General features: G+C 39.4%; 1 protein-coding gene across 1 annotated transcript; it reads right to left on the bottom strand.

The window, feature by feature from the left end:
• Window positions 1-817: 817 nt before the first annotated feature.
• On the bottom strand, window positions 818-10,909 carry LOC134349353 (grpE protein homolog 1, mitochondrial-like). Its single transcript, XM_063053534.1, has 4 exons — window positions 10,595-10,909; window positions 8,174-8,375; window positions 3,613-3,694; window positions 818-2,535 (listed from the first exon to the last, which is right to left on the bottom strand). The coding sequence occupies exons 1-4, from the start codon at window positions 10,666-10,668 to the stop codon at window positions 2,156-2,158; spliced, it is 738 nt and encodes a 245-aa protein (XP_062909604.1). The 5' UTR covers window positions 10,669-10,909; the 3' UTR covers window positions 818-2,155.
• Window positions 10,910-12,246: the final 1,337 nt, after the last annotated feature.

Genomic DNA, 12,246 nt, shown 5'->3' with positions numbered 1-12,246 from the left:
GTTTCCTTTCAAACTTTCAATAGTTTCTGGTAGTGATGTCCATATCAGAACATTTGGAAGCCACTTGCAGCCTTCTTAAAGAAAATGCAACAAAAACTCAGAAGTTTTTCAGTGTAAATAAAAACTACAGATAAAGGAGTATTTCAAATTAAAGTAAAAGGAAATGCTCTTTAGAATTCAGAACTAAAGTCTATTGTTAAATGAAAAGTTTAGTTATATCTCAATTACTTTGCCCTGCAGAATAGATTTACCCTAAACAGTTGGGGAGAAACAAAGATTATTCATCACTATAAACAAAATAAAACTCTGGAGTAAAATTGACTTATGTTCCAAGCACTAATTCACCACCCAAGCCCAGCCAAAGGGAACCAGCAAACATGCTGATAGATTAAACCATTGTTTTAAATTAAGAATAGGAGCAGAATTAGGCCACTCATCTCATCACGTCTGCATGACCGTTCAATAACAGCTGAGTTAACTTCCCGTAGCTGTCTGTAAGGCGTTTGCATGTTTTCCCTGTGAATGTGTGGGTTTCTTCGCACTTTCCAAAGATGTATAGGTTAGTAGTTAGTCATATGAGAGTGGCGCATGTTCGTTAGGCCAGAAGAGCATGTTACCATGCTGTATCTCTAAATAAATAAAATAGAAGTAGCCAAAGGTAAATTCCAAAGTAATACTCTTTCACATGTTTGCTTCCTATTTCATACTTGCAACAATAGGAAGATATACCCAATGATGGCACAACTTTTAAAATCTAGAAAGCAGAACAAAGTAAGTTCACTTAGAAGAAGAGTTTGAAGTTTTTCCAAAACTCTTTCTTTAATTACAAAGGAATGTTTACTGGTCAACAATGTTTTTTTTAAGTTTTAAGTTGTTTTCAATTTGCATACAATAAAACTCACATATTGGCTCAATAGAAACTTCTGGCACACAATAGGTTTCAGCCCACATAACAGTGACAAAATAATCCAAATATTATATAAATATATTACCATTTCCATTGGCATACCTATGCTACTTGATTACAAAAAAATAAAATCTTGCATGTCATGGTATGTTAAATATATTTACAGTTTAACATTACTGTAATAAATAACATACTATTCTGTCCACAAATCAGGCAGAAAAAAAGGCAACTTTACAAATAAGTGCAATGTAGGCCCACGCAAAATTGAATGTCAAAATTCAAGTGAAATACTCAAGAACTACCCAAGCCCACACTTCCAAAATAAGTGATGGGATGTGATACAAAGGGCTAGTTTAACCAACTTTTGAACAAACTTACATTAATAGCACAGGAAGTGGACTAGATTTAACAGTAGTCTTATTAAACTCGCCAAAGAAAAATAAGCAAAATCTTGTGGCTCTCTCCTTTATAGATATGTAGATTCTATATATTTCCTCTGGTAGTTCCCTCCAGTGGCATTTTAATACCAAATTGCAATTCCACAAGAACTTCAAATAAATTTATCATGTAATCCATGTTAAAAATTCACCCCGTACCCTTTCCATTTTTACTTTATACATTTCCTTGATCTCAGTGGGATGCAGTTCAATAGATTTCTTCTTTTACCGTACTCAAACAATTATCCACTGATGCTTCAGTGCAACCAAATGGAACTGTTATTTTTCCCCACAAGGGCACCATCAGTTTTGTTACTGGGCACTAATATGAAGTGAGGAAAGAATTTAAGAAAAACCAAGGCAAATTTTACCAACTACACAATGACTTCAACCAAGTAAGCACAATCCACAAATCTGTAGGGCTTGGCTGCTGACTTAACTCCCTAGGAAGCATCCTTCTCTATTCCCATCAACCACTTACCACATCTGAATGGACACAGTTGACAGGTTTTTGGCAATGACAGGGAAAGAGCTTCCATTTCAGGAAGGCCTTTATATTTAAGTATATCTGGAAATCATTTCGATTTGACTTCCTTTCATGCATGAAACTGAACTAGCCACTTTCATGTAAAGCACTTACTATCTTGTAAAATGTCCGTTTCTCTCCTTGCAACAAAGTCAAATCTTAACCGTTTTAAAGCTTAAATTACTATATAGCTAACCATAATAAGTACAGGATGTCAAAAAACTCAACGCTTTTCATAAATTACGATTCTTACAATCAGACCACACTGTGACCATCGTGCATTTGTCAAGATCTACTTTTGCCTTTTCTTAAATGTGGCTGAATCTCAATAGCCAGTCCAACCTGTGCAGTCCTCAGGATTCTGCCATGAAGTTTATAACCTTCTTGCACGATCTTTACCACAGTGCCAGGTAAAGCTTCCACAGATGGAACACGTGAAACAATGTCATGTTCTGCTGAGTTGTACTTGCAGCCAAGAGAGCTCATTTTCTCCATCCCATGCTTGGCAAATACTTTGCATAGTTTCTCATTTATCAAGCATAATCCTTCGTAGAGGTTCTTAACTGTTGGATTAGAACTTTCAAGCTCCATCTCGGTTACATTCTGTGTGGTCTCTTCCAGTAAATCAGCAACTGCCAGGATATCTTTGCAAAAACTATGGATACCTAGTGAGGCAAAAGTAAGCTTTTATTAAAACACATTTGATCTGTCAAGTCTTCTAATTTGGCACTTGCTTCTTAGAGCTGGGAGCTAAATCAACACAAGCTAAGGTTTCTTAAAGGTCTTTGGAGCCTGTCACAGTAGCTTGCAAATACCAATTTAAACACATTCAAAAGCATATTACCAACTTTAATAAAAAAGTGCTCTAGGCATAAGACAACCTCATTCACCTTCCTCCCAAATGAATGAGTTTATGGTAAAGACTGGGAAATTTAATTGTTTTATTGGTCTTATTTATCCCTTACTCAAATTCCTAATCATTTTCATTTTGCTGCATACATCAAGGGCACTTTAACAGGAGAATCCAGAAATCAAGATTAAAGCTCAACCACAAACTGTTCCTACACCTTTGCTGGCAGAAAGCAGATAAGAGTTAAACTAATCCCTGAGATATATCAAAGTTGCTGGTGAACGCAGCAGGCCAGGCAGCATCTGTAGGCAGCTGCCTGGCCTGCTGCGTTCACCAGCAACTTTGATGTGCGTTGCTTGAATTTCCAGCATCTGCAGAATTCCTGTTGTTCCCTGAGATATATGGCTGAACCTGATGCTGCTTTTATTAAAGCAGCTATCAACAGCACGGTTAAATCATGCTCAACATTATCAAACTAGGCTCCAACGTAATTAAACAAATTAATTCCCCCAGTTGCAATAGTAGGCTTTGCACAAATCCTATGAACACTAGTCCCAAAAAATTAAATTGTAGTCCAAAAAGTTTAAACACTATAATTAAGAGTTCTTTTACTTAAAATGTTAAGTCTGTTTTCCTTCCACAGTTGCTGCTATGTCCAAGATTTTATTTCTATTTTAAATTTCCAGTATCTACACCTTTTCTTAAATTTTCATTTCAGTTATCCTACTGTACTCATTGCAGTATCATCCAGATTTTACTTTCAGCTCATTTTTTGTACAAGGTTACAAATATGTAATAAAAATTTTCCATTGGAGGTACATGCTTCTAGCCATTACTTTGCATGAAATCCTCTTGGACAACTTCCCTAATTTACACTAGAAATTTGTCTTACCATACATCCTGGCATCTTCTACGGATTTTCGAACTCTTCTATTGGTGTCTTCAGCATGGGCTAAAACCCTTCTGTAGTTATCCTATAAAATCAAACACGAGATAAAGCAAACACTTAAAATATAATCTTTGGAGGAAAAAACCTGATACAGCTAATCTGGTTCAATTAAAAATATTTTACCCGGGGGGACTGTGTCAAGCCCATTATGTCCTACAGCTTACAAAATTGATTAACTGAACATATTGTAAAATACCTTCAAAAATATACCAATTTTTCACAAAACTTTTGTATTGAAAATGTATGCAGTTCAATAAATTTTCCAAATATTCAATATGCAGTTGATGAAATCTGCAATGAAAGCTGGATAAGCACAGAAGGCATATAACATGCTTAACTTCATTGGTTGTAGTGTTGGGATGCTACATTGCAACTTTACAAAACACAAATTAGACTGCACTTAGGAGTATTGTGTATAGTTCCAGTTGTTACATGACAGGAAAGATTGTCCTGGAGAGAGTGCATGAGATTCACCAATACATTGCCTGGATTGGAGGACTAATTATAGGGAGATATTGCATACGCTGGGGTTGTTCTCCCTAGAATGAAGCAGGCCAAAGGGTGACCTGATAGAAGCATGTAAAATTATGAAACATAGCTAGTTAAATTGTGAAAATATTTTCCAGTGGCATGTGTATCAAAAACAGGAGGACATAAAAACTATATCCTCCTGTTTTTGACACTCTTACTACCAGAAAAATATTCCAATGAATGTCAAGGTGGGAAATTTAAATGGTATCTTGGGGGTTGGGCTTTTGTCAACCACAGAGTAGTTGACATCTGGAACACAATGCTAGAGGAGGTAGCAGAGCTAGATGCAATTGCTGTGTATGCAGCAGTTAGACAGAGGTAAGGCATAGAAGGGCACTGTCCTAATGTTGACAAATGGGATTAGTGTAAATGTGCAAAATGGTCAGCAAGGACATGGTGTGCTGATAAGCCTGTTTCTGTGCCAGAGATCTTCATGATCCTGAAACAAAGGATCAAAGGCTTTACCCTTGGCTTTTATAGCATAAAGGGAAACCAGCACCAATTTCTTGAGATGTTAGTCCTACTGCATTCATCAAAGCAGAGTTGATTAATGCTGACAACCTGACAGTGATATCAAATGGCCACTTGGAACACATGCTGAGGTAAATTAAAGCTAATAATTATGTTTGTATTACCACTTCACATGTTTATGCCACAATGCAACTTACTTAAAGGAACTTAAGTCATTCATTGCCAATTGCTAACTTAAAAATTGCAACCAATTCCCAGTTTGCCACCATTTATCCGCATGAAGTTGGCTTGTTTTGTTTAAAATCAAGAGCTTGTTCTCAACAAACTCCTGACAACACACCTTCAACTTCAAGAATCAGAGGCCCTGCAATTCGGTTTCACAACAAATCGCTCATCCACCTTGATGCTGTAATTCACCTGCAGAGAGCATTCGGATGGTCCGGTGCAGAATCCAAACTTCTCATGTTCCACACAGGCCTGAAATTTGGCTTCAGGAATACAATTCAATTATTAGAATGCAAGGTTACAGTCCAGCACACTTTAAATATCACTTTCAAGTAACATTTGCTCACACCAGTGTTAAAACATTTCTCTATTTGGGAGCTATTTGCAAACTGACTACATATAAAAAATAATTGAAATGAAAAACTAATTTGGTCAATGCCTTTGAACATGCCTCAAATTACATGTGACAAATTACTTGGTGACAACATGGTAAATCAAAGTTTACACTGAAAAAACAGGCTTAGCTCTATTGGCCATCCTTAATAGTAATTGCAGTTCTTGGGGCATTTCCTACTGGCCAGTTATTAATGATCATTGAATTGTTAAACTTAAAGTATTTGGAACTTTATATGCCAATGACAGACGAGAATGAAGATGATATAACCAGCCAAGTCCATACGCCTGTAATGAAATCAGAAATGCTGAAGGTACTTAGATCAGATGGATTCTGCAAAGAGAGAAGCAGTCTTAGGTCAATATCCCTTTTTCAGAAGTGAAAAAAGACTTGGTTAATATTTTCCAGTTCTGTTGAAAGGCAACTGACCCAAATAGTTAACTCTCCCTGCACAGAGGCCTCCTGACCTGCCAAGTATTTTCAGCAGCTCTCAGGAAATGTATTTTTTAAATTTCAGATTTCCTACATTTGCAGTACAAATATAATTTTAAGTACAAATATGTAAGTGACTGATTACCCAAAAGCAGTTAGATATTCAATGGAGCTTAGTTTTTATGACAAATAGAGGTCCTTACAAGTTGCTAGCAAAATTACAAAGGAAAACATTAGTAGTATCAAAAATGCATGTAGCATATTTGTCTAGTTTTCCAATACTTAATTGTTCAGCCATGCATCCACCATGTTGAATAGCATGTATATTATTCCCAAAATGTAATCCTATTCTTCTTGGATCTGTTTTAAGGAACCAACTGCTTTAAATAAGGGGCTCCTGGATCGGCTGCAGTGATGAAGGCTTTGCGGCTGTGGGCTCACTTTCGTGAACTTCAATTATGAATGTTATTTGCTTGCTTTTATTTTTTTTCACGATTTGTGTTTTTTTTGCACCTTGTGTGTTTGACAGCCTTCGCTTTTTGAAATGGGTTCCACTAGGTTCTTTGTTTTGTGGCTGCCTGTAAGGAGACGAATCTCAAGGTTGAATATAGTACACATACTTTGATAACAAACGTACTTTGAACATTGCTCTGCAAAGCTTTCCAGGCACATTCCAAAAATTGTTTGAACAGTACATCAACTCTAGTAACCAAGCAGATGTTATGAACTCTGTGCCATTCAACTTTGTAGCCTCTCACAATAACTACCAGATGACTGCAAAATGATCTGCAGTGGAATTAGATAACTTTAGAAATGAAGCCATAAAAAATAGGGTAGATTGCAGCTTCTCTTCAGAACACCTATCCATCACCACCCTATCACCTTGTATTCAAAGGTTACAAAGATTGTTTTTAATGTTTATTCCCAATGAAAGCTATACTTTTATAGCTTCCCAGTTCTTAATAATTCAGCAGTCAAAGACAGAGACTAGTTCAGTGAGAAAAATGGCTAATGTTAATGGCAATCAAATAAATCAAGGTAATGCATGGAGTAGGAACTTAATACAACTTGTCACACTCAGACAAGCAGGAAATATTCGACTGGATGCACCTAGTTGTCAAGGCCAAAGTTCCACAGATTTCAATGTGATTCCCTCCAATTAGAAAGTAGCAAAGGAGGGTGAGAGCAAACAGAACTAGAAACCAGTTAGCCTGATATAAAAACCGGGGAAAAAGCTGGAATCTATTGTTATGGGAAAGGAGAAAGAGCACTTAGAATGGGCAAAGTCCACACTGATTTATGGAACAGAGATCATATTTGCAGATTTCCTGAGGTTTGAACTTGAAAAATAGATAATAACAACCTTGCTAAGCTGGTGTATTTGGATTTTCAGGAGAAATTATGATTCAAAATCAGAGCATGTGGAATCGTAGCGGTTAGCACGATGCTATTATAGCTCGGGGTGTTCCAGAGTTCAGAATTCAATGTCGGCCGTTCCACAAGGAATCTCAGTACGGCTTCCCTGTGGAATGAGTGGGTTTTCCCAGGTGTGCTCTGGGGCTTCTTCCACAGTCCGAAGATGTACTGTGTAGGTTCATTACTCACTGTAAATTGTCCTGTGATTAGGTTAGGGCTTGGGTTGTGGGGAAGTGCGGCTTGAAAGGCCAAAACATCCTACTCCACTTTAAGTATAAATATTGGCATGAAAGGAGAATTGGTGAATGTAAATAAAAGTTAGGAATTTGCTGGGATGGGAGGCTTTCACCACTGGGATGCCAGGGATCCCTGCTGATCATGGTCTATAAATCCAATGCTTTTAATTCATTACCCCTGATCCCTTCAACTATAATATGAGGCTGGGAGGCAGTGTCGATTATGAGAGGGTACGGACAGACTTTATTTTTAAGTGTATGTATATGTGTGTATATATATATATAATTTTTCATTTTTATTCATTTAATTTTTTTGCCAGAATATCTCACCTGACAGTGCTTAAACTTGATGTTAATTGAGAACACATTCTAAATGTCGGCATTCGTGAATTTTGTCCTAAATGGGTACAAACAATGAGAGCTTACTTAAACACGCTGTCCTCCCATATCAGACACAAGAAACTTTACTCTATTACACACACACACACACACACACACATACATATATATATATACACACACATACATACACATGCATATTCAGCTCAATATTGAGCTATGAGTACTATGAAAGAAAATTTAGCACCCAAAACTTACATGTGTGATTCAACTTTTAACAGTTCCTAAGCAAATAGCTGCTCCCATTAAAAAGTTACTATCAAGTCCTTCAATATCACCAGGTGAGCAACTTCTAAGCACTAGTAAAAAGTGTGCACGCATGGGTGACAAACATGGTAGCAAATAGAGTCTTGGCTGCAGATTCTATTTTTGTCGCATTCACTGCCAAAAGGAGACTTGCCTGCAGGGTTCGATATTCTCGATCCAACTCATTCATTTTAAGTTGCAGCACTTGCATTTTTTGAGTGGCACAGGGACTAGAATTCATCTTATCTTGCACCATATTTTCAGCAGGGCTCTTAGTAGGCTTTGTGGTATTCAATGAACCTTGATTTTCTTCAGTTTTGTGTTGGATGGGAGTAGCACAGACGGTCAAAAAACTCCTAGAATGTAAACATAATACATGACTTAAAAATAATTTCCATTTATATCATGCAGCCTTGTATCATACTAACTTATTCACATGCACTTTTGTATTCGAGCAATTCTAGTAGTTACAATCAGATCAACAATGACAGGGCAAAACTTGGGGCCTACTCCTTTTATATTGCATATTCATAAAGGATAAGGTTATTTTGTAAAGACTAACAAAATAGATCCAAGTTTCATCCCTGTCCTTATGTACTTGGGAGAGAGAGACATTATTGTTGAAAGCGTAGCCATTCATTGCTTCAAAGCAGAAACCGAGATATTCATATTAAATGAATCTTGCTGAAAACAGTCTGACATCCCTCCTCTTCACAAAGCACCAGAGTATTATTTACTGCCTTCAGTACCATACATACCTGATAACACTATGTGCACAACGTCTAAAGGAAGTCGAGTACTCAACAGTACTCACAAGAAGCCTTAAAAGCAGAAGGTAATTACAAATATGTCAGAGTATTCTCTCTGACGCACTGTGTACTAAAACATAAGTTTGACAACTTCTATTGATTTGGCCTACTCCAGGCTTTGGATCTGAGGACAGAATTTTGGTTCAGAACGCTGTTGTTTAATTCAATTGTTTGCATGATTATTACTCTTAATTTTTATCTTGCGCATTGAGAGTTATGTTCCTTCGGGTGTCTTGCTTTGTGGCTACCTGGGAGCAAACAATTCTCAAGGTTGTAAGTATAATTTATATATGATTTGCTAATAAATGGATCTTGAAATCTTGAGAAGTCAGTAATCATTACCTAGTTGCAAATCTTAAATCTGGTGTGCATAAGAGTGCATAAAACATGCCTGCTACTGTGAAATTCTACACCCAATTCCTTAAAAGGGATTTTTAAAACTGCTAAGATTTCAGCTGCAAACAGAGCAATCATGGCCTTGACAATCAGATAAATGTACTTAACACAGGGATCACAGTAGTGATCATAGCTCATTTCATGCACAGCTAAACCACATTGAGCCTGAAAAAAAATTTCTATCAGATTGAATGACCTCAGTCTATCCGGGATAGCAGGGCTACCTCAAATTCTTCTCCCAACTGCCAGTGTTGATGGCTTTTTGTTCGCACATTTTCCTACCTTGGGCATGAAAAGAGTGGTTTCAACCTCTATTCAGTTTTGAGAACAATTAGAATGCTGACAATTCCAAACAAGCCCACATCTAGCAGTGCTAAATGAGTTGTTGTTTTGTTTACTATTTTCGAAAGAGGCATTAATTATGGGCAAGGACAGCTATTTTACAACATCAGGCGAAGCCAGTTTTAATGGTGATAAACTGGAAATAAGTTTTTAAAAAAGCTCGACTGATTTCAAGTTACGACCCTCTACTTTTCTAAACACGGCCAGAGATCTATTGGAAAATCAGCAAACGTCAAGCTGCTTACGCAAAAAAATTTTTGTCTCAAGCGCAACCTGTTTAATTTATGAACCGCCTCCCAGTCAGTTTACTCACTAGAATACTTAATTAATTACAGCTAAATTAAACTATGATCCAGCGAAATCAGACATCGTTTACACATTGAAATCCAGGTATGGATTTCGGGAGATTGGATTTCTACTGAGTTTACGCTTGGTGCTTTGCTCCTTTAAAGCAAACCCAAACGCCTACGTGAGGAGCAGCACGACGCAACTTGTGAAATGTCGAACCAGGAGGAGTCAGGCCACTCTGCACCACGACTCCGAGGTTAGCCAGGGCGTGAATGGCTGACGGCCAAAACTTCGACCGCATACACTCCACCAACGCACTGGCCCTCCGCAATCACCATGCGGATCAAACAAAAGCAAAGCGACAGTGTTCGCAGACCAGACACCGCGCTTAACCTTTTCACCCGGCACCGCAATCACTCATTGTAGGGCGGGGAACCTGACGGTAGATCGGGGAGGGGGGAACTGTCGGGAGATGGGGGGGGGGACGGTTGGGAGATCGGGGGGAATGGTCGGGAGATCGGGGGGGAATGGTCGGGAGATCGGGGGGGAATGGACGGGAGATCGGGGGAACGGTTGGGAGATCGGGGGGAATGGACGGGAGATCGGGGGGGAATGGTCGGGAGATCGGGGGGAATGGACGGGAGATGGGGGGAATGGACGGGAGATCGGGGGGGGAATGGACGGGAGATCGGGGGGGACGGTCGGGAGGAGGCGGTAGTTATTCCCACACCCTCACTCACCTTCCACTCGCCCGCTGATTCAAGTTCGCCACATGACAGCCCATCCGCAGCGCCCTCAAGTACATGGTGACCATTTTGTCTCGGAGCTCGGCCGGCGCTTTCCAGATTTAAGAGGCGGCAGCCGAGCGGCCGCCCCGGAACCGGCTTTCCCGCCCCGCCCCACGCGCCGTTTGTGACATCACAGAGCAGAGCCGGCACGTCATGTGACATCTCTGCTTTGCTCCGGTGATCGGAGTGTGCTAGAACAGAGCAGTTCAGGGTTTGGCTCGTTTACCCTCCCCTTCGAGACAGGCAGGCCCCTCTTCTCCCCTCCACAGAGGAAGTACAGGAGCTTGAAGCCTCGCACTTCAACGATTAGCAAATTAACGAATTTGCAGATGACACAAAGCTGGGTGGCAGTGTGAAATGTGAGGAGGATGTTATCAGAGTGCAGGGTGACTTGGACAGGCTGGGTGAGTGGGCAGATGCAGTTTACTGTGGATAAATGTGAGGTTATCCACTTTGGTGGCAAGAACAGGAAGGCAGATTACTATCTGAATGGTGTCAAGTTAGGAAAAGGGGAAGTACAACGAGATCTAGGTGCCCTTGTTCATCAATCACTGAAAGTAAGCATGCAGGTACAGCAGGCAGTGAAGAAAGCTAATGGCATGTTGGCCTTCATAACAAGGGGAATTGAGTATAGGAGCAAAGAGGCCCTTCTGCAGTTGTACAGGGCCCTGGTGAGACCACACCTAGAGTATTGTGTACAGTTTTGGTCTCCAAAATTGAGGAAGGACATTCTAGCTATTGAGGGAGTGCAGCATAGGTTCACGAGGTTAATTCTCGGGATGGCGGGACTGTCATATGTTGAAAGATTGGAGCGACTGAGGTTGTATACACTGGAATTTAGAAGGATGAGAGGGGATCTGATTGAAACATATTAAGATTATTAAGGGATTAGATACACTAGAGGCAGGAAACATGTTCCTGATGTTGGGGGAGTCCAGAACCAGAGACCACAGTTTAAGAATAAGGGGTAGGCAATTTAGAATGGAGTTGAGGAAAAACTTTTTCACACAGAGGGTTGTGGTTCCGTGGAATGCTTTGTCTCAGAAGGCAGTGGAGGCCAATTGTCTGGATTCTTCCAAAAAAGAGTTAGATAAAGCTCTTAAAGATAGCAGAGTGAAGGGATATGGGGAGAAGGCGGGAAAAGGGTACTGATTGTGGATGATCAGCCATGATCACAGTGAATGGTGGTGCTGGCTTGAAGGACTGAATGGTCTACTGCTGCACCTATTGTCTATTGTCTGTTAATTAACATCTTCCTCTCTGCCATTTAGTTTCGGAACAGTCTGTGAACCTTTCATCACTACCTTGTTACTTTTTCTTACACTATTTATTTTGTAATTTATAGCAATTTTAGGCACTGGACAACGACCGCAAAAGAACAATTTCATTTCATAAAATCAGTGATAATAAATCTCATTCTGTTTCTGACATTTGCTCAGGTACATCGTCTTTTTCTTGTCTGATCGTCAAGCCTTGCTTAGCCCTTTGTCACTTAATGAGTCCCCGCCTCTGATTTACAGATTTCCTTTTTGTTTTAACAACTCTCTCTTTGACCCTACTTAAATTATGTTTAACCCTTAATTATTTCCATTTCAACCTGAATT

The sequence above is a fragment of the Mobula hypostoma genome, chromosome 7, assembly GCF_963921235.1.
Source record: "Mobula hypostoma chromosome 7, sMobHyp1.1, whole genome shotgun sequence".
Lineage (NCBI taxonomy): Eukaryota > Metazoa > Chordata > Chondrichthyes > Myliobatiformes > Myliobatidae > Mobula > Mobula hypostoma.
This window is presented reverse-complemented; position numbering and strand designations above follow the sequence as displayed.